Below are 23213 nucleotides of genomic sequence, written 5' to 3'. Positions count from 1 at the left end.
TTTAGAATTTCCATTTAGTCCTTTTTATGGTTTTTATTTCTCTGCTATGAATCCTTACCTATTGACTCAATCAGACTGTATTTTCTTTTAATTCTATTAAAAGAATTAAAAGATCTATTGGTTTTTATTTTTTCGAGCCTTCTGTTCTTAAAAAAAAAAAAAGAAACTTTCTGCCAAGAATATTTATCCATGCATTAACTTTGGAAATTATTGATTTGTGAGATGTACATGAACAACAGTGGAAAGTGTGGAAGTTGTGAGAATGGGTTGGCTTGTCTGGGGCACAGGCTTGACTATCAGATCTAGATGCAGATCCTGTATCCTGGCTTTCACACTTAATAGATGTATTAGCTTGCATCAGGTACCACATCTCACTGAGCCTTGGTTTTCTCATCTGTAAATTGCAGATGACAACAAAGTTCTCTTGAGAATAAGAGATACTATGTGTTAAGGGCCTAGCATTGCTCCTGACATATAATAGGCTCAGTAAATAGTAGATCTATTGGTCTTTAGTTGCTTTAAAATCTTTACTAAATCCAACATTTGAGTCATACCACATTGTTTCTATTTACTATTACTTTTTGGTTTTGCATATCTGGTAATGTTTTTATACTGTGCACTGGACATTGTTAGTGATACATTACAGGCTCTGGATCCTGTTATCTTTCCTCTAAAGGACGTTGACTTGTTCTAGTAGGCAGTTCATTTACTGGCTAATACCCTTCATATCGTGTAGGTTCGGTTTTATGCCTTGTTACAGAGGATATGTGGAAATCCAAGACATTCCCCAAGCACCTCTAACTTGGCAGGACCCAACCTCCAAAATCTGTCTCCCCTGCAGATCTTGTCAGGGCTTGGTTTTAGGCCTTGTTAGGGTGGGTGTAGAGCAGTGGTCTTTGAAAGGAGGTGATTTTCTCCCCAGGTGACATTTGTCAAATCTGAAGACATTTTTTTGTTGTCACAACAGGGGAGCAAAGGGGAGCTACTGGCGTTTAGTGGGTAGAGACCAGGGATGCCGCTAAACATCCCACAGCATATGAAACCCCTCCACATAAGAATCATCTGTCGTGTAATATCAATAGCGCCAAGATTGAAAAGCCCAGGTCTAACTTAGGGCTTTCATTAGGGCATGGTTCTGCCTGGGGGGTTAACGAGGTGCTCAGGAGGCCCTCCACTCTGCCTGGAATGGACTTCCAGTGACTTTCTTCACTACATGATGTCTAATATCTCTGGTAGGTTACTCTCTGGTAAGCCTAATATATCATACTCTGCAGATGCTATTTCTTGAAGGTAAGATTGCAAGGAAATGAGTGGAGAAATTAGAAGAATTTGTGGCTATTTTTACAACATAGCCACCTCTGCTTTTAGTGCTAGTAATTTTTAGCTCATCTAAGTTTCTTAATGCAAACCTTTACTTTCTTTTGAGCACTGAACTTAATAAATATAGAATCTCTGAAATTATATCATTATATTTTTGATATAATGCATAGTTGATGATATGTATGTGTGACTATTGAATATCAGAACCTTACATTCAAAAGATAGCTTAATCTGATAAAACAAAAAGTTATACATGCTGGCCATATGCCTCAAAAATTACCTGACACTTTGAATTACATTTCATTAGCATCTCTACATTTTCACCCATATTATTGGCTTTTCCTAGTAAGGGAGTTCAATGACAGCACATTGTAATTAAGTAGCCAATATATAAATAATGAATAAAGGTTTAAGACAAAAAAAAATTCTATCCTTCCCAAAGGAGTTTTTTTTTTTAACATCTTTATTGGAATATAATTGCTTTACAATGGTGTGTTAGTTTCTGCAGTTTCTGCTGTATAACAAAGTGAATCAGCTATACGTCTACATATATCCCCATATCCCCTCCCTCTTGCGTCTCCCTTCCACACTCCCTATCCCACCCCTCTAGGTGGTCACAAAGCACCGAGCTGATCTCCCTGTGCTGTGGCTGCTTCCCATTAGCTATCTATTTTACATTTGGTAGTAAATATAAGTCCATGCTACTCTCTCACTTCGTCCCAGCATACCCTTCCCTCTCCCCATGTCCTCAAGTCCATTCTCTATGTCTGCGTCTTTATTCCTGTCCTGCCCCTAGTTCTTCAGAACCATTTTTTTTTAGATTCCATATATATGTGTTAGCATACGGTATTTGTTTTTCTCTGACTTAACTTCATTCTGTATGACAGTCTCTCGATCCATCCGCCTCACTACAAATAACTCAATTTCATTTATTTTTATTCCCCAAAGGAGTTTTATGACAAGGTACTATGGATGAGATATGCACCCTACTTGAATCAGAGTATATTAAGGCCCATAATAAGCATGAGTTGTCTCCAACTCCACATGGTGGTGTCGCCTTGCACCTCACAGCCTGCTCTACCCCACTGCCTCATGACACACATGTCAATCTTCTTCCTAGGACAAAATCCAGGGCTCAACTCAGGCACAAGTAATAAAGTATATTGTTTTCATCAATGTACTGCATTTCTAACCCATAACGTGAGTTCGCCTTCTCTTTTCCTCTCTTCATTTTCATAATGTAATACACAATTAAAACTATTATCTCCACTCTAGAAATTATACTTCTTCACTTGGCTTGGAATCTACTACCCTACTTAGTAAAACACAGGTGTTCTGGAAAATTAGAAAACCAAGACATTCTGGTATGACTAAGTAGAGAACAACAATATAAATGGGCCAAATATTTGGCATAAACAATATGAAGACTATGTCTAAATACTGTTATTCACAGTATTAATTTGACTCTTCTGTCATTACCATAGTGCTTTTTTCTTTCTGAGCAGACTATAGAGTGGTACATGCACATCACGTTCCATGGTATTCAAAATTGTTGCCTTTTGTTTGCAAACTTAGGGAAAATGAGATCAATTCGATTCTCATTTAGTTGGCTTTGTTCCATGTAAAACAGAAGTAGTACTCAATTTCTCTTTGATGATTAGAATAATGGCTAAGCTCACCAAGGCTAGAAATATGGATAGTAATTTGAATATTCATAATCCATGACTCGGTAAAAGGAAAAGAATTAGCTATATCAAAAATATACATAAATATCATAAAAAGAGTAGTATTTGAAACCCAGTGAACATGTAACAAAACTATTTTGAAAAAAAAAAAAACTCTTGTGTTGACCATTTTCATGCTATATACCCTGTTAAGTGGCTGGCTGCAAAAGGACCCCTTTAATGATCAGGATCGATATGGTATTCTTTAAGCCACCATTCAGTTTAACCATAAAATTATGTGTATTTAAATAAATCGAGAGTCAGTAACTTTTATGTTACAAGGAAAATATGACATCCTATAGCTAAATATTTTGAACACCTAACTTCTGCTTATTTTACCTTAATTACAACATTATGCTTTGACATTAAATGGAAAACATAATCTGATTTATCAAAAAAGATTACAAAATTAGTACTTTCAGGACACATATTTATTTTCCAATTAATTTCATTGATCTTACAAGCAGAATAGTATCTTGATCTATTACATTCAACAATACCAAAAAGTTTACAACTCTGGTGTCAATATCAATAATTACTAAAAATCGAGCAAGCAATTTACAACTATCTGCAGTTAAGGAAATTAGATCCAAAAGGCATGTAACAGCAATAACAATAAAATAGTATTTGTGTTTAGACATAAATAGCCAACATAAATTTAGTACCTCAGGCATTTTTCTAATTTATACAAATTTTGGAAATTGAGGAGCACATTGGCCAGTCCACGAATGATCATGAAAGAGAAAATACATAAATGTGCCTATTTTGCTAATAGTGTATGTTCAGCACTTTAGCTTGACATTGTGTGGTACAGTTATCCCTTCCAAGCATTAGACGTCAATACTACATATGCCTCAAGCTCTTTTACAGATGAATGATCTGATGAAGATGCCCTCATTTCAGAAACTAAGGTCATTAATGTTTATCTTCACTTGTAACATTTCAGAAGACTTGCTGAACCTAAAGAAAGCCCAGTCTCAGAGTGCTGGATGAACAGCGACACCTAGTGGTCATTTTGCCCCTAAACAAATATCTTAAAAGTATAAACTCAAGGGTATCCATGAAACAAGTGAAATTGCCACAAATGCATCACCTTTAATAGCGACACAAGCCTATTTCCAATGAAACTGTATCTGAAAATCATAAATACTTTTAGCAGATTTTCTCTTGATCAGTAATAATACAAATTTAATGAAAAGCCAGCATTGGACTTTGAATCTTTATTTTTAATCAACAACCCTTATATAGGTAAATATCCTCCTTTGTAGATTTTTGTAAAAATCCAATTTCAATTTCTTCATGTCTGAGTTCTTGTTCATAAAAGGATGACATAAAGAACTCTGAAACACTCTGACCTACTGAATAATCAGTGTTGTGGCTCTTTTATGAGTACATGGTTTGGAATGTCCCAGAAACAAATTCAGACACTCTATACAACAATGCACTGAGGTTCAAAATCAAGACATTATAAAAGCTGCCACTCTGTTCATTATTATTGGATTGAGTTTACACTGGAGATGTTATTAATTTTTTGGAAACAGAGAGTATCCAGTTCAACAATATTTTCTAACACAACTGATTCATGAATTATAGAATCATTTTACCATCAAAAAGTCATTGTTTAGTAGTCATGACTGTTTCCTGTTAATGAAAAAGTTGGTAGGTACATTCTTTGGCCATCTGCACAGCCCATCTGAGGCAGTCCAAGCAAGCTTCTGCTGTTCGCTGGAACCTTAGCTCACCATTCCCCATACGTGCTTCCTGTCACACCTAACACTGCTCCCCACACCTTTCTGGCCAACTCCAGAGAAACTCCACCTTCCTGTCACCAGGAAAGATTCTTCCTGAGCACAAACTGTATCTTGCAGTTCCATTATTGTTCATGGGACACACAGGGTTTTTCCCTTCCAGATGGACTGAGGCACCCCCTAAAGTGCCCATGAAGGAATGAATGAAGTGAATATAGGTGGAAATGAAGGAATATAGGTGGAATCACTATGAAGTGAATATAGGTGGAAATGAATATAGGTGGAAATGAAGGAATATAGGTGGAATCACTATGAAGTGAATATAGGTGGAAGTGAATATAGGTGGAAATGAAGGAATATAGGTGGAATCACTATCTATCGACTTATTTCATCTCCCCTAAATTAATTGCCAAGGATCAAGACGAGATTTTCTCCTTCCCTGTAACCTTTTAAGGCTTTGTTGATGACAATAAATAGATGCAAGGTTTAGACAACAGTTTTTGCATTAACACACCAGCCTCCCTAAATGCAGAATGAGACTATTTAACACTCCCAGATCAACGAAATACCCACTTCCCAGCCACATGCCATGCTAGCAGTTACCTGGGACATTCACCTAAATGCCACCTGTGGGCACAAAAGGGCTGGAGAGACAAAGACTCCCAGTGACTGTTCACAACAGTCTACAGGAGTGATATCTCACAGGCACCTTTGAATTGGGGAACCATGAGGAAATTTCAGAGTTTCATGTAAATGCTAGTCAGACATGTTCCAGTAGGCATCTCATGCCCAAGTAGGTAATCAGTTAATTTTAATAAATTAGTGACTGTGATTTATGTGCATTTAAAATTAACACTAAGGTCAGATTAGGTGCTATAAGTGTAAAGCCCAGGGTTTTCTCCAGCCAACTCTCTGCAGTAACTCCCCAGTCCTCTTTTTCCAAGGTCCTCAGTTACAGGAGGATGCATGGGCTGTAGCCACAAGTAGTCAAATATAATGTTTACTAAGGGGACAGGCAGCCATGAGTGGCATCGGAGGCACCTGGAAGTTGCATTCTATTGTCATCATTATATAGACTTCATTCTCCCTTTTCCCCCTTCTTTGTCCCTTTGCCTCCCTTATTTCTGCCTAAAGCTAACAGTGAGAGTAGGAAGCACTGCTGTGCCCTGCTGCTATCTGAACTCCTGTGTTGAGTAACAAAGATGATTTCTGAATTCCAGGAGAAAATACTGCTAACTATTCAACACTCAACACACCCAGATAGTCTCAGATGAAGAGTTATGGGCAATCATAGGTTATTATTACTGTCTTCTCATAATAATAAACTTCTCCCCCAAAATCACCCAGAACTTGAACTGACATTTTGAGCGAAAGGTCTATTCTCTACCTGTCAGCATTCACATATCTTGACTTTGCACATGTTTTAAGGAGGAATTAGTTCAGGGTTGCAAATAAGTCCTCTCAAAGTTACCAGCCCACAAAACCATCTTCATTGCCTCCTCTCCCTGCATAAACAAGCCAAAGAGTAAAGGAAATTATGCGTTTTACTAGCTGCCCAGGGTCATTCTTCACTGGGCCTGGAAGAGTGGAGAAGGGTCTAGTTGAATGGCTAGATGAGTTGCCGCCACCAGATCCCCAAAAGCCTAGAAATAATTTCGTCTGGGTCTGAGCACTAATATCATGCTGCCAAGTCTCTTTCTGAAAAGCATAAAAGCAAAATATCCCATTCCTGCAAGAAAACCAACCACAAGGATGGTGCCAAGAACTTTTGGGGCCCTTTTCTTGGCCACCCGGAATGCGGTTGGCAACACCGCAGAGATTAATATATTGTTGACATGTCCTAAAACCTTGTTAAATGTTTTTCTCTTCAAGACACGCTCGTAATAGGTTTCCAAGTTCGGTCGCTTTCCATTTCCCCAGTTTCTCCTTGCAAACCCCAGGAACTTCAGTCGATGCAGTGTAACAGCAAGCGAGATGTCAGCCAAGGTGAAGGATTCCCCGCAGAGCCATGGCTGGCGGCCCTCTTCTAATTAGAGAAAGGGACATGGAGGATAAGGGGCAAGCACGGCACAAATAGACTTTGGTTGGCATCTTTGGTCTTAGTCTTGACAGCAAGGGTGAGGGTAGCAAAAGATGAAGGCCATGGTACATTTTCTTGACAACACTCAGCAAGTAATTCTATGCTTTAAAAAAAAAAAAAGTCCATGCAAATGTATCCCAAGCTAAGGGAGACTTGTTTGCCATCTGTCAGGCACCTGGGTCCCTAGGTGCCACTAGAGCCACTTGAGCTCAAAGCCTGTCTATCATTTTGAGGAGTGGAGAGCCTCCAAGCCAAAGGAGTTAACAGATATTTCCTTCTGGGTTAAGAAAATGACAGGTGTACTTTAGGAAAATCCATGTGTCACTCAGTAGTTGCCGCTTTTAGTGACTTATTTAGATAGTCCCTATTGTGAAGCAAGTTTCAGGTAAAATGGTCTTTAACTTTGTTGTCAATCAGAATAGTGCAAATGGTCCATATGTCTGCACCTGGGCTTCGTCGTGAAGCCAGGTTCACAGGTGCAGCCGGTGGACGCTCACCAGCCAGCCTGCACATGTGCACAGGCTGCTTCCATGTTATACTTTACTTCAATTTGCAGTTTTTCTCCCTGCCTGAGGAAAACACTAGAGGGAGCGTTCAAGCAGGTACTCAGGTTATTCAACCAAACTAACTCCTTTAATTAAAATTTGTGAAACAGGCCAGGTAGGAATCTACGAAGCATCACTTAAATTGTGCAGAAGAATTCTTCACCAGTCATATTTCACATAGATGCAGAGTTACAATTAGACACCTGGGTTTTGCTGAATTTGACACCTAGTATTGTTGCTATCATAATTTAAACTGCCCATGAGTACTAACAATTAAAAACAGATTACAGAATGTTTTTGGTGAAACCTAAGAATGTTCCCATAAATACTCCTGATGTCTAGAAAAAGAGAAAAAGGACACAAATGAGAACCTACCTGGGGTTTCTTCATTTCTTCTTTGCAACTCAGTTTCAACCTGATCCAAGACTTTCTCCAATTCATCAAGAATTTTCTTCAAATATTTGACATTGTCGTGGTCAAGGAGCTTCGACTAATTAACAAAAATAACTTATAGGTTATTTATGCCTGTAAAAGTAATCAGCGTAGAGCAGAGCAGATACAAACTCTTACAGAGTTGAAGCCTGTTTATTCTCGACAATGAGAAGAAATAGAATAACTGTGTTAAAGCAAAAGCAAACCTGACAGAAAATGCCCTGGCTGTGAAAATATCCCAGGGGTCAGACCCACTGTTCACTGGCAACTCCTGTGGAACCAAATGATCAGAGAGGGCAAAGAATGTGAGGGGCACAAAGAGACTCCTCTCGTGCCCAACTCCAGAATGGAACGTCGGCAGCCTTCAACAAATGAATAACTGAGGGCTCAGAGATGCGAGAGGAATCTGAATGCAGTGAGTTAAAGAGCAGGTAGAGGGCTTCCCTGGTGGTGCAGTGGTTGAGAGTCCGCCTGCCGATGCAGGGGACACGGGTTTGTACCCCGGTCTGGGAAGATCCCACATGCCGCGGAGCGGCTGGGCCCGTGAGCCCGCGTACCGCAGAAAAAAAAAAAAAAAGGGCAGGTAGAGAGTAAGGAGTGTTGTATGTGCAGGCGTTTCTCTTGAGAAGCTCACTTATTTAGCTCATGTAGGATAAAGGAGGCTGGGAAGTAGAGGCAGGATTGGGAGTGCTGACGTTTGCTAGATTTTCAACATGGGAGAAGCTTTACACAGTTTGTTGGAGGAAAGAATCAGCAGAAAGAGAAAGGCTGACTCTAAATGATGAAGCAAAGACCTGTTCCTCAGGAGGCAGACACATCAAAATGGATTAACTCAAAATGGATTTAAGACTTGAAAGTAAGACCCGAAACCATAAAACTCCTAGAAGAAAACACAGGCGGTAAGCTCACTGACTTGGTCTTGGCAATGATTTTTTTAAATCTGACACCAGAAGCAAAAGCAACAAAGGCAAAAATAAACAAGTGTGACTACAATAAACTAAAAAGCTTCTTTCTGCACAGTAAAGGAACCCATCGACAAAACGGAAAGGCAACCTACTAAGTGGGAGCAAATACTTAAAAATCATATATCTGGGCTAATATTCAAAATCTATAAAGAGCTCATATAACTCAATAGCAAACAAACAAACAATCCAATTTAAAAATGGGCAGAAGATCTGGATAGACATTTTTCCAAAGAAGACATACAGTGGCCAATAGATACATGAAAAGATGCTCAACATTGTAAATCATCAGGGAAAACAAATCACAACCACAGTAAGATATCACCTCACCCCTGTTAGAATGGCTATTATCAAAAAGTCAAGAAATCACAAGTGTTGACAAGGACGTGGAGAATGGGGAACACTTGTGTTCTGCTGGTGGGAATGTAAATTGGTGCAGCCACCGTGGAAAATAGTATGGAGGTTCCTCAAAAAACTAAAAATAGAACTAACATATAATCCAGCAATTCTACTTCTGGGTATTTAGCCAAAGAAAAACAAAAACACTAACTCAAAAGATATCTGCACTCCTGTGTTCACTGCAATATTGTTTACAATAGCCAAAACATGGAAACAACCTAAGTGTTCATCAATAGATGAAGGGATTAAAAAATTGTGATTGGTGTATATAGAATGGAATATTTTTCAGCTATTAAAAGACTGAAATTTTGCCATTTGCAACAATGTGGATGGACCTTGAGGGCATTATGCTAAGTGAAATAAGTCAAGGAGAGAAAGACAAATCCCATATGATCTCTCTTATTGGTGGAATCTAAAAACAAACAAACAAATAACCAAGCTCATAGATGCAGAGAACAGACTGGTGGTTGCCAGAGGCAGTGGGGTGAGGAGTTGGAGAAATGGGTGAAGGGGATCAAAAGGTACAAAGGAAAAAAACTGAAAGGCATGTGGGGTATATATATTAAAAAAACAAATAAACTCGCCTGTAACTTTATTGGTATAAAAAAGTCATAGATAGAGGTCTATCTGCCTCAAAGTGGAAAAATACCTGAAATGACAGATTCCTACAATATTTTATTAACTTGCTTTTACATTTTATAAGTTTCCTTGGCAACCAGCATGAGCAATGACTGCTTTTTAAGCAATTGTCGTTAGGTCTGAATATCAAATCTAATAAAGAAAAATTCTTTCTAAAAGCAGAGCCTAAGCCGAAGGTAACATGTGTTCTGGTGACTTGCGATAGTTCATAGACTATGTTCTAAAAAATAGTGATACTGTACAAGAAGTAGAACATTTAATACAAACAGCGGATGTCAGTTGAGGACAGCCCGGTTTACTTACCTGAAGTCGCTTCTGTTTTGCAATGTACGCCTCTTGTAAATCTGGGTTTTCTTCGGCAAGTTTTTTCAGTTCAGACTCTGTATTACCAATTTGGCCTGATAACAAAATCATTTTTGAGACAGAAAATTATTTCCTCCCTTCCATAAAAGAAACAAAGAAAAGCAGGGAAACTCAATGGTAAGAGCATAAGCCCTGGGGTCATGCCCTTCCTCTGACTCAGACTCTGTGTGCCTCAGTTTCCTCACTTTTAAAATGGAGCTATCCGGTGCTTTGTGACCACCTAGAGGGGTAGGATAGGAAGGGTGGGAGGGAGACGCAAGGAGGAGATATGGGGATATATGTATATGTATAGCTGATTCACGTTGTTATATAGCGGAAACTAACACACCATTGTAAAGCAATTATACTCCAATAAAGCTGTTAAAAAAAAAAAAACACTACAGACAAAGTCTACATAAATAAATACTGCACTCTGTTAAAAAAAAAAAGTTCAATGCATGAGACCCCCTATGCACACACGTTGTCTCTCTCTCTCTCTCTCTCTCTCTCTCTCTCTCTCTCTCTCTCTCTCTCTCTCACACACACACACACACACACACACACACACACACTGGAGCAACCAGTTGTTCTTTTCTTCCTAGTGACCCTCTACTCTTTTTCTTAAGATCCTCTCTCACTTGTAACATTCTGACTTTCCTGAACTATAAGGGTGACCTTTCAGCTATTATATTACTAAGAAGAATGAATCAGGAAAAGAAGAAAACTAAACACCCATCTTGATCCTTTCATTATCCTCTTAAAAGGGGGTTTCTACCTCTACATTGTCCCTCTGCATCAAAGGACCCTGCCGCTTATCTCAGTAGGTGGGAGCTGCTAAAGTGAAAGACCGGTAGAACCTTGTCATGGCAAAGCCCATTAACAATTCCCAGGAAATAAAAATAGAATCTGGGTAAATAAATAAATAATAAAATAAAATGGAGCTCTCAGAGTATCTGCCGCACAGGCTGAGAATGAAACGGGAGGCACCGTGGAAAGGCGTTGAATGCAAAGCCCAGCACATCGTAAGTGCTTGAGCAGGGCAGTTCTACCTTTCAGTACCTTCCAAGTTTTCTGTAATAAATTTCTATGGAAAGGGAAGGGAAAAGCCTTATTTAGAGAAATATTTACTCTAGGGAAATATAATCAGAATACTTGTTTCAAATCATATAATGAGTATTTCTGAGGAGAAGGAGGAGGAACAAGAGGAAGGTGAGAAGTTGGAAGAGGGAGGAGAAAAATGCAGGGAGGGAGAGCAGGGCAGGGAAGGTAAGAGGAGAGGAGTAAGGAGGAGGGGGTTGAAAAGAAAGTGAAGTAGCGTCAGTAAGAGAACTGTAAAGGCGAGGTGTGATGCAACAGAAAGAACGCGCTTTCTGGAATTGAAGCTCTGGGCGTGAGTGTTCCTGGTCAAAACCCCCAGTTTGATCACAGCCCCTTCCCTTTCCAATCCCCTGGGCCATGGAGCACACCTCCTCACCTTAATTAATTGTTTGTATCTTTGTATCCCAGGCACTGACCCTTCCCTATCCTCAGGGCAGGAGGAAGGAGAGAGCTGGAGGTCACAGCTCAACCTCAGTGAATCTCCGATCACTAAACTCAGAGGAAGAGTAATGGCTACACAGCCTGTAGCCCAGCTCTTCACATAATGAAACAAAAATTAAAGACCAGAAATGTGAACTCAGTCACCCATAACTCCCAGCAGATCCCAGCTTTCCTTATTTCCTAGTCCATTTGTCCATGAGAACATGTTACGTTCTCTACTTTTCCACAGGCCACTCTTCTGAGTTTTATTTAAGCTTGGCCCTCAAGGCCAAGAGCTGGAAAATCAGGTCCTGTAGACAATAAATGTCCAGCTGAACAGCTGAAGCACAGATTCATCTGACTGGTGCGTGGATCAATATATAACATGCACATCCATGAAGCAGACTCAACAACCCTGCCCCCAAGTCTTCCTGAGGTGTGCTAGGTCTCAGAAATGAATTAAAAGAAACTTGAGACAGAATTCTAGGTCTTTAAGCTCTTTACATACTGCGAATCCTTGTTGTTGCATAAGCTGGGATCATGGAGTCCACAGTTAGCTCAGGATGTAAAATGCAGCCGTGTGTATAGGCATCCATGGGCAGGGAGTCAAGCAGTTCTCGATAATGTTGCACCCGTGGGTAATACATGCTTCCTTTATCAGGCATTAACCTGGGTGTTTTTTCTAAAATACACACACAAACACAAACATTGAAGGAAAAGTTACAAACAAGATGTTACATCCAAAAGCAAGAAACAAAAAACTCCAGCCCCTCTACATTAACATTTTCAGTATTATATGAAGGGATTTAAAAGATGATATCTCTCCAGCCCAGACATTCAAAATTTGAATCGGACTGAGGTACCAGACCAGATTCCCAAACCACGATCACACTTCTCCACCTTGCAAATCACTACTCTCAAGGTCTAGTTTTTTATGCCAACTCCCCTGCCGAAATTTCGCCAAACTTCCACAACTACCAACATCTGACTAAGTCAAGTGTGCCTTCCTCTGTGCATGCAAAATACTCTGTACATACTCCATTATAGCCCTTATCACCTTAATTAGTTGTTTGTATCTTTTTGCCCCATAAACCCCTTCAGGGCAAGGAACGTATGATCCGGAGTGTAGCATAGTGTCTCATACATTTTAGGCCCTTGGTAAATGTTGGTTAAGTGAATGAAGGCTCATTATGGAAAGATGATCAGGGACCACACCTTCCCAGGTTCCAGTTAATACCAAGAGTGATCCCATTGACGCTATGTGAATGGGAATTGACAATCTTCGTGGAATTCACCAGCAATTTCTCATATTTTATCTCTGGAAAGTGGGCTCTACATAAATCTTCATTTGCTGGTTAAACTCTAAACTATAGACTCCTTAAGGGCAGGGGCCATGTATTGTTCCTTGTTGAATCCCAGTGCCCAATATAATGTTTGGCTCATAGTAGGTGTTGAATAAATTTCAATTAGTGAATTAATATATTCCCAAATTGCTAGTTATTATAGAATATTTGAGCTGCAGAAGCTCTGTAGCAATTAATGAGGACACTGAGATATATAGGCTGAGACATTCTCCCAAGATCCCACAGCTAATTAGAGGCAGACCAAGAACCAAAGTCATTAACTTCTAATGCAGTGCTCTGTTTTATTACATCATTGTAACATCTTCAAAGGGTTTACTTCTCAGAGACTATTCAAGAAGAATAAAAATGAACCATGTGATCCAAAGGTCAGGGCTAAGTCCCTACAGAATCTATTCCCACTTCTGACTCTCAAACTTCCCCTAAAAAAAAATGCCAACAAGCTTATTAATCTAACAGGTGAAAAGAATGACCTCAACTCTATTCATTTATTTTTTGCTTATTCACTTATTCATTTAGTTTGAGTTATTTATTTAATTTGGAATCCTTTTGAGCATCGCACACTCATTCATAAGCATTGACAATTCAGAGTTGGTTGGAGAGTAAGATTTCAGGCAAGATCTCATAATGCCAGACCAAGTAGTACAAGATTTTAAGCCAACAGGCTATTTCTGACTCTCTAAGAAAAACGAACATGGATTACTCCTCAAACCAGTGGGCAAATGTCTAATTCCCTGCTGGGAGTCCAGTTCTGAAGCCTGCATTAGAATGACCAAGAACGAAGGGTCAGCTACATTCTGCTCGTCAACCGTGAACTTGCCCAACTAGAGCACACTTCCTTGCTGACTTTTCAGCCCAACTAGAGCACACTTCCTTGCTGCCCAACCAATGCATGGTAAACGTTCCCATGAGGATAACAGACTGGAGGGCTTCTAAGGTCCTTGAAATTCTAAAGAGTTCTCAACCTTTTGTGTGCCACTGACCTCTTCTCAAAATAATGTTCTTAAATGCACAAAATACAAGACATAGGATTGCAAAGGAAATTGATATTAAAATAAACTATCAAAGTAATTTTAAATTATAAAATACTAATATGGGTGTCTTTTTATTAATACACTAACAAAAGCTAGCAGCAGTTCTAATAACTACCATAATTTCAAAGTAGTGATGGGCATAAGTGATATTTTAAGATATCTGCAATAACTTGATATGCCATGAACACATCACAGTCACATGAACATACGAACAAAGTCACAGGCACTCCTGATATTGCTTTGGATTATGCCTACATTGGAAATGAAAGGAAATGATAAATTTCTGTTTGAAATTAGTGAAAAATAAAGATGTAATTTTTTCCCGTCTAAGATATCAAATGTCCTGAATTCTATTCACAGACCACTAGCGGTAAAAGTTCTCAAAGTATGGTCTAAAAACCCCTGGGCTTCCTGAAGACACTCTCAGGGGGTCTACAAGTCAAAGCTATTTTTATAGTAATACTAAGATGTTAATTGCTTTTTCACTCTTATTCTCTCTTGAGTGTATGACGGTATTTTCCAGAGCCTATACAACATGTGATAACTCCATCACTGTGGCATTAATGGAATGTGGGGTTGTATAGTCTTGTATTTTAAACTATTCTCAATTTTAATTTCTAGTTTGATAGATATTGATAGATAGAACACATAAACAAAAGCTCTCAAATGTCTTTCTTAACTTTTAAGACAAAGGGGCCTTGAAACCCAAATGTTTAAGAACCACTGTTCTGGGGGGTCCAAGAACCACAGCTTAATAACCATAAATGATATGACATTTTAAAATGCCTCTCAAGTGGGTAAATCTATAGTTACTGGCTCTGGCTGCTTTCTTGTGCCAGGCCGGGGGTTTGTCTTCAGAAGAGCATACGACTTCCTTCCTGGGAAAGCTAATAAAAGCAGGAAAAACAACATCTAGTTGCTTTCTGGCCAAGGTCCATCTGGCCAAGTCTGAATCCAAAGATTTGAATGCACGAAAGTAATCTTCTACTCAGTGCTCCATTACTATATAACTATCTCCTAAAACACTTTGTCAGGCAGAGCATCAGATACCCACTGAACCCATGTTCTTTTCCAAGCTCACTTTCTCTCTTCAAGGACACCCTGTCCAGTATCACACATCCAATGTGCCACCAGCGCACAAAAGTGTCCAGTGCCTCTGGAAAGAGAGTTTTTCAAAAGACAACGGGGAATTTCCTTTGAATTATACAGAAAATCTTCCCTCTCATTCTCATTTTATTTTCCAGTCCTTCCATAAAGCATTTTTGTTACGATACTAAAAAGAGAAAATCTTTTCTTGGTATTCTACCTCAATCAGGAGTGAGAAAGCAATAGAAGGGTTACAGGGTTTGAGAAACAGGCAATAAGAATAATTCTGGGAACTCTTCATTGGGGTGGAAGGTTGCAGTAGTGGAAGCCAGGATCAGTGACTAAGCTGGAAGAATAAATAAGTACATTGGCATAAGACCTGACGTTGTAGAACTGAGTAGGGACAAAGGTAGGTCTTGTACTGCACCTAAATTTAGGCAGCAAATTAGAAACAGGCAGATGGACATAAAGCAGAAAGATGTGATAAACAACAAAGAGAGGAAATAAAAGAACAAAATTCTAAATCAGAAAGAAACAATAAAAGCATTCTGTAACCATTTAATGGGGACCAACAGCTCCATATATTCTCAAGTCCCTGTACTGTTGGGTAGAATAACAATGGCCCTGAGCCATTAAAAAAATTACATTCAGTTTCCCCAAGAGCAAAAACTAAAAAGAATCTAGGGGCTTAAAGGCATACATTTTAATTATTTTCCTAAATTGGCTGCTTTGATTTCCTACACTCCCCAGTGAGGGCAGATAAAGGAGGCATTATTATGACTGTTTTCTAGAAAGATACCCCCTAGGTCTATTTGAATAATTGTCAGGTCTTCCTTCAATGAGAATAGATTAGACTTCATTTCTATCTCTATCCCTTTGCCGATTTTTTATTTTACTTAGATCACTTAGTGATGACATTGGTACGTAAGATAATATGCAGCATGTAGCTGAACAAAATTGTACCCTTCAACTAGTCATACACCAGGCTATTAAAAAGATAATAATGGTAAACAATTAAATTATGACCTGAAGCAAAAGATATGGTTACAAACTGACTACAATTCAAGGCTGCCATAACTTCAGAGCTAGGAAGATCAAATCTAAACACAGATGAGAAAAAACACGAAGTCAAATTACACAAGTTCATTACACACATCCAGAATTTTCTGAGACACAGCCAAATTTGTAGCAAGATAGTCAATACATTTTATACCTTAAATGTTTAACTACTTTTTAATTGGTAGTATATTTAAAACTTTTATAGGAACATTCATAATTGGGGGGCAAAATTCCTTGATCAGATAGTTTGTTCCAATTATTGTATACACATAATATAGAACCAGGACCTCTGTAATTTTAACACCCCATCCCGTTCACTAAAATTGAACAAATCAGAGAAAGTTTTTTTAATTACTTTTTAAAATCACTTTTATTGGCATAATCATGAGTTTTAAAGACTCATTTTCTTTTCCTTACCATATACCATATTTTCTCTGCACTCAGTTACAATCCTTTGTGCTAACCTGCAATTTCAGTAGATGTGCGAAAAAGTGTATAATGTTATTCAACTATATATGAGACCCTTTTAGTAATAGATATAAAATTATTTATTCTATGACCTTAACAATAATTGAAAATTCCTTACATAAATAACTATATTTTTAATATAACAGTAATTTCAGAATGAATATTATCTTTAAAATCTGAGTTGATTTTCAATATATATTGATAAAACTATATTTATAAAATAAATTTATATTTCCTAATCAGACGTAGTATGTGAGACTTTAATATATACCAGAATACTTGGATTATTTCCAAACCAAATTCTTTTCCTAAGAATACTTAAAATGATATATCTAGACATAAGACATGGGGCATAGTCTTCAGAGAACTGTTATAAAACATATTAAATTACCAAAATTCAATATTCACCATATGACATCCTTGATTCCAGGTTACCAGTGATTGGCAGTAATAAACAGTATATATTCTAGTATTTTGTAGTTATTTCATGCTCTCTCTTGTTTTTTTTTACTTCTAAAAATCTGAATTTAATTGGGATGCCAGATTCCTAGCAATTTACATTTTTAATTTTCCAGATAATTTGGAGATTACATGCTCACTTTTTTTTATTATTTGGTGGCCAAGTTACAGTTCACTAAAAGAGATTATGATATACCAAAAGGATGTAAATATGTAAATACTGATTATACAGAAAGGTTGAGAAAGGTGTACAGGTCAGCAAGCCATCATTTTTAGTACAATCCCCAGTTGATAGACTAATAAAGGATAGCAAATAAGAGCAAAGGAGATGCCAGTTGACTACACTCTGTTCTTTAGATGAATGGATACACTTAATTAAAGTCTCTTATATAACCATGGGCAGCTATACACCTCATGAAATCCATTCACTCATTATCATTCTAATTTGTCACCTTTCCTCAAAGTTCCATCCATAATTGGTCAAAATGCTGCATGTTCCAACCAGTTCAAATATAGCAGGTCACAATTTGCCATGTTCTAGACAGAATCTATACTTCTGAAACAACTTGAAATCACACTAGTCTTTTATTTCATTGTTGGCTTTTGTTGGTAACTTATTAGCAGGCCAGGTCTCTCGTCCTTCATTAATGCAGCTGATTTTTTTTTTTTTTTTTTCAGTATGCGGGCCTCTCACTGCTGTGGCCTCTCCCGCTGCGGAGCACAGGCTCAGTGGCCATGGCTCACGGGCCCAGCCGCTCCGTGGCATGTGGGATCCTCCCGGACGGGGGCAAGAATCTGCGTCCCCTGCATCGGCAGGCGGACTCTCAACCACTGCGCCACCAGGGAAGCCCTGCAGCTGATTTTTTAAAACAAAATTCATATACTACTTTTAGCCTTGTTAAACTTTATCTTAGTTATTGTTCCATTTTATTGTCCATGAGAAGCATTTCATAAGCTAGTCATCATTTTAACTATCACAGCTCACACATCTGCAAGTATAATAGTGTTTCTTTGATGTCTTTATTCAAATCATTTAAGGAATTGTTAGACTCAGTCAGAGAATAGAAGCCTAAAAGAACACCAGGAGAGAGCCCTGTCCAGGCTGACATCTGTTTTCAATAACTCATTCATTTTAATCATTCAAAAGTATTTATTAGCTCCCATTAAAGAACAGTCACCATACCAGGCACTGGGAATACAGTTGTTAATGAAACAGGCACTGTCTCTGACCTTGCGGAGCTTACAGTGGTCTACAAGTAATTGAAATAATTAAAGTGTGATAAAATTATCATAGGATAAGTGAAATGAGAGAATACAGCTAAACAAGCAACATGGTATAAGAAATTCATAAATGAATATTCTTCATTATGGTGGTTTATTCATCAGAAAATGTGCATTACTTTCATCTAGCCGTATATGCTCCTTCATTCCACAGGGGTATCATATGACTTAACCTCAAATGCTCTGCTTAAATCAAGATACCCTGTATGTAGAACTATGCCCAGCACCTAATAGATTCACTTTTTAAAGTGTTAAAGACATTCTCCAGTAATGTAAAACTTAAGCTGTTTCCTTTTCATCGAGATACTCAAAAAATATATACTTTACAATTTTTTGACAACACATTCTAGAACTCTGCCACACTTGAAGACAGTAATTTATAGCACTGCTTAAAGCTTAAGCAATTATTTAATGCACAGTAATTTGTAGTAGTACTTCTCAAACTTTTATGTATATATGAATCACTTGGGAATCTTGTTAAAATGCAGATTCTGATTCAAGAGACTTGCAGTAGAGTCTAGAATTCTGCATTTCTAACGAGCTCCAAGGTGATACCAGTGCTGCTGGCCCATGGAATACGTGTTAAGTAGCAGGAATTAGAATTCAGCCTCCCCTCTGGTTAACAATTGGGATAACATTTGTCTCTCTCTTGTCTGGCCCTTTTCCTAATCTCCATGAGTTCTTAATGATAAATACAAATTATCTAAATGATCATTGTGATAATGCTTACGTGTTTGTTTCTTATTTTAACACTTTGACACAAACTTCATCTGGAGACTAGACGCCTGCATTTATATAACTGTTTTCTTACTGTCTTCATAGCTACCATGGGTTTTAGTTCCCTGAATCTTAATCTTCCTTTACTCTTTCCAGTTGAATGACTACTCTCCTTGGGAAATGGGAAAGAGTGAAATAAGAGTTGATTGGACTTGCTTTATCTCTGCAACTGATAAAATTATATCACCTAATCCAAGAGGACAAACAGAAACGTCAAGTCACCAAGGATATGCAACCAGTTTGCGATAGCTTCAGATTAAGAGCTAGAATTCTCGATTGTCTACTTATTCTATTGGTACAACCAGAATTAAAGTCCTTAGTTTCCATATTTTCCTCTTAATGTTTAGCCCACAGTACCTTCTCCTCTGATTCAATAAATAGTAGTAAGAAAAGGTCAGTATTCACCTTGAGTAGGACTCCGAATGCATTTCAGTTTTGCTATTATATAGTCAAAGAAAAAGAAAAAGCCTAAAAAAAATTTGATGAAGCCTAATAATCATTAACATTACTATACTGTAAAGTAATACTGTATATTACTGAATATCTTACAGGAGAGATAATGTCACAAAGAGGAGGAGAATGGTAGTAATCGTAGTTCAAGGGATGCTAACAAAAGATTTAAACATTTTCATTTGCTATATCCTTTGAAAGTTTTTGATGATTTAAAGTAGAATTCTTATGCAATTATTTTGTCTTATTCACATTATTATAATCACTTCTCCCAAGAAATACAAATTATTATTCAACAGACTTGTCCATTTCCAAAAAGCTCAAGATTGAGAAAAATTGTCTTAAATCAATTAGCCCCCATTTCCTGTTCAGTCCCCAGCATTTAGACTTATAAGGAATAGCAAGTAATGATGGATGGAAAAGCAGTTTAGATCAGTGGCCACCTCCAATCAAAATCTTAGGGAACTAAACACTTGGGTTAAGAATAAGGGAAGCCCACTGCTAATTTAATTCCCTGGGGTAAACTCCCCCCAGCCCCCATTTAGGTCCTAAACCTATCTTTCTTCTAAGTACCTCAGACTTCTTGGGGCCTTATAATTTCCTTTCTCAGCTTCCAATAATTTGGCGTTATATTCTGGTTTTATCTTGCCCAATTAACATCAACATAACTGGTGGCAGGTGAAGAGTAACTGGATCTCGTCGTGCAACTTCTTTTTCAGAAGAGTACTTAGCTGATAGCTAAGAGCCCTCTGTTCTGCTCTCAGTTCTGTCGGTGATCAGCTGTGTAATCCTGGGCAAATATTGAAGCTACAGTTTACCTCAAAGGCTTGTTGTTAGGAAGAAGCAAGACAATGTGTAAGTGGCAATGACTATGAGAGATGGTCCATGTAATAGGAAGGTTTGGATTTGAAAGGCTTGCGTTCCAGCCCTAACCTACCATAAAATAGCTATGTTACCTTAGGCAACCACTCTGTTTCTCCTTCCTCATGTACAAAAGGGGAATAATTAGTCTACCATGCCTATCTCAGGTTGCTTTTTTTTGAAGACTGACTAGAACAGAAATTATAAAATGTCTGACACAAAACAGGCTGTCAATAAATGATTATTACTTTAAATCACTGTACAAACTTAAGCCCTATAATTCCTCACAAAAGATATAAAAATTCAAACCATACAGATGTAACAAGAGCAAAGATCTCCAAGTATACCAACATTCTAATCTCCCTTGCCTAAGATTTATTCCTCTTTTTCCCTCTTATTATTCTTAAGGTAGAACCATTTAGTAGACTAAATGAAACTGATTTTCATACTGTTCATTTAAAATCAATATTATGAATTTGACTTCAAGGCTAATAAATCACCACCACAAACCATACACCTGCAGGGTTTTTTGCAAGTGAATTTAAAAGGGAAGTTCCGACATTAAAATTGGTAGTTTACGTGAAATCTTTTCAATGGAGTTACAATGGCTTATACAAAATTTATTTTATTGACCCATTTTATATTTGTGTGCTTATGGAAATGGAAAAGGTTGTTGGCACTAAACCACCATCATGAAACCAAAAAGAGGGGAGGAAGGGAGGAAATAGGAAGGAGGGAAGGAAGGAAGGGGGAAAGGAAGGGAGGGAAGGAAGAAAGACATATATTTGTGTTGAAAGTAAATCCAAGAAATCACAAATAGCCTTAACATTACCATCCAGGAAAGTCTGTTCAAGATAATCAATGATCTGAGTGGCCTCACAAATAATGTTTTCCCCGTGGATAAGGACGGGCACTTCTCCAGTTGAGTTCAAACGCATAAACCAGGGCTCATTGTGCTCACTCAGGGGCAGACTTACATCATGTTCCTCGCACTTCAATGCCTTTTCAGCAATTACCAAGCGCACCTGGAAGAGTTCACACTGGTTACCACAACGCGTGGAGGCTTTTAATTAAATGACATCCCTGGATACCATCAAGCAGTTCTTTTGTGCTTCCCTGAGTTATTAATATTTTCAAGATTCTTTTCAACTATTCCTGTTCCTGGAATTAACAAGTGAGATATATTCTAGCGTCTTCCTCTTATAAGTGAGAAAAGATAATTAAGTAATGAAAAGGATTCTGGCTATATTCAGTCCACAGTCACCCTCTTCATCACTACTACTTTCTCGGTGTCCTAAACCTTACGATGTGTCCTCCCCATAATAAGGACCTGAAACAGATAGGCTAGGCCTGTTGAAGAGAGTGAATGCGACCAAGAGTAAACGAAGGAACCCTAGACGATGTGGTTGCAGGAAGGCGCTTCCCTCTGCCTCGCTCTCCACGGCCCCGGAGACAAGGCCTCCCGCCCAAATACCGAAAGCGATGCTTTTTTGTTGCATTTCACGACTGGTAGTGCCTTTGCACCTCAGACTGATGCTCCCTGCTCCCCTACAAGGCGCACCCCCGCCCCTCAGGGAGCGCCCGCCGGGGTTAGGGCGTCGGAGGCCTGTTTCTAAGTGGGCCGGCCTACCCGGGCAACACCCAGAGGGAGCTGTCCCGGTGCTGAAACCCGATCCGCACCGCCCGCCCGGCGGAGGCCTTTACCTTTTGAGAGCTGAAAGAATGCGTCCAGTGGTACAGAATGAGCTTAACCTCCGCGTCCGACTTGCCTTCAGCCATCAAGGGCGCTCCCCCTCTCTGCTCGTCCTGCCTCCGGGCCATTTCGGGGACGCGCGAGCGCGGGAGGGCCTCGCCTGTCCGCCCTTTACTTCTCCCAGCCACAGCGCCCTGCAAATCGCCCTTAGCTTTGCCAGGATGCCACCCGATGCTCCGGGAAAGAAGAGTTCGCGCAGATGAACGAACAGACCGCTGGGAAGTGTAGTTTCGTGGGCGAGAAAGCTGCGGGGGAGAGTCTGCGCACAGAAGTCACCTGGGAGGTGCAATTGGACGTTTTTTAGGGAAAACGATCTCAAATATGAGTCCCTGATCATTTAAGATGAGTAATGGAAAATGTTGATTGCAAATTATTCATCGGTTTTGTAGATGGAGTAGAGGTTGCTCAGGCATAAAAGCATCAATTTCCCAAGATACTTAGGGGTCCTCTTGGAGAGTCTGTGCCTTTGGTGGAAGGGAAGTTCCCGGTTTACAGACAAAACAACAGGATAAAGATTTATGAGTTCTCATTAGAAGATGCTATTATGCGGTCATGTAATAACAACAATAAAAATAATAATAAATCTCATAAACAATGGCGAATTAAAATAGCCTAGTTAAACACAGAAAATATTTTGCCCATTTAAAAATTTTTTTAAACTTATTTTATTGCAATATAATAAAATATTATAAATATTTAAACAAGTATAGTTGATTTACAATGTTGTGTTAGTTTCAGGTGTACAGCAAAGTGATTCAGTTATACATATATATATGTATATATATATACATATATATATGTATTCTTTTTCATATTCTTTTCCATTATGGTTTATTACAGGATACTAAATATAGTTCCCTGTGCTATACAGTAGGACCTTGCTGTTTATCCATTCTATATATAATAGTTTGCATC

The 23213-nt window shown here is 38.6% G+C and overlaps 1 protein-coding gene across 2 annotated transcripts; it reads right to left on the bottom strand.

Annotated features, from left to right (window-relative positions):
* Positions 1–3457: 3457 nt before the first annotated feature.
* GDAP1 (ganglioside induced differentiation associated protein 1) lies at positions 3458–22496 on the bottom strand. 2 transcript variants are annotated; one of them, XM_030859534.2, is made up of 6 exons: positions 22250–22496; positions 21378–21570; positions 12218–12391; positions 10153–10247; positions 7793–7907; positions 3458–6818 (listed from the first exon to the last, which is right to left on the bottom strand). In XM_030859534.2, exons 1-6 carry the CDS (start codon positions 22364–22366, stop codon positions 6436–6438), a joined length of 1077 nt encoding a protein of 358 aa, XP_030715394.1. In that variant the 5' UTR covers positions 22367–22496; the 3' UTR covers positions 3458–6435. The 2 variants fall into 2 exon arrangements, with proteins under 2 accessions (XP_030715394.1, XP_060143178.1); XM_060287195.1 differs by having other exon boundaries at positions 21523–21570; positions 22250–22339.
* Positions 22497–23213: the final 717 nt, after the last annotated feature.

This window comes from Globicephala melas, chromosome 17, assembly GCF_963455315.2.
Source record: "Globicephala melas chromosome 17, mGloMel1.2, whole genome shotgun sequence".
Classification (NCBI taxonomy): Eukaryota; Metazoa; Chordata; class Mammalia; order Artiodactyla; family Delphinidae; genus Globicephala; species Globicephala melas.
This window is presented reverse-complemented; position numbering and strand designations above follow the sequence as displayed.

What these genes read in the sequence shown, in the direction of transcription:
- GDAP1 (XM_030859534.2), bottom strand. Translation starts at nt 22,366, where the DNA reads ATGGCCCGGAGGCAGGACGAGCAGAGAGGGGGAGCGCCCTTGATGGCT. An exon ending in ATTCTTTCAGCTCTCAAAAG is followed by an intron (nt 21,571 to 22,249) that starts GTAAAGGCCTCC and finishes GAACTCTTCCAG; the next exon opens with GTGCGCTTGGTAATTGCTGA. An exon ending in CAAAACAGAAGCGACTTCAG is followed by an intron (nt 7,908 to 10,152) that starts GTAAGTAAACCG and finishes TTTGTTAATTAG; the next exon opens with TCGAAGCTCCTTGACCACGA.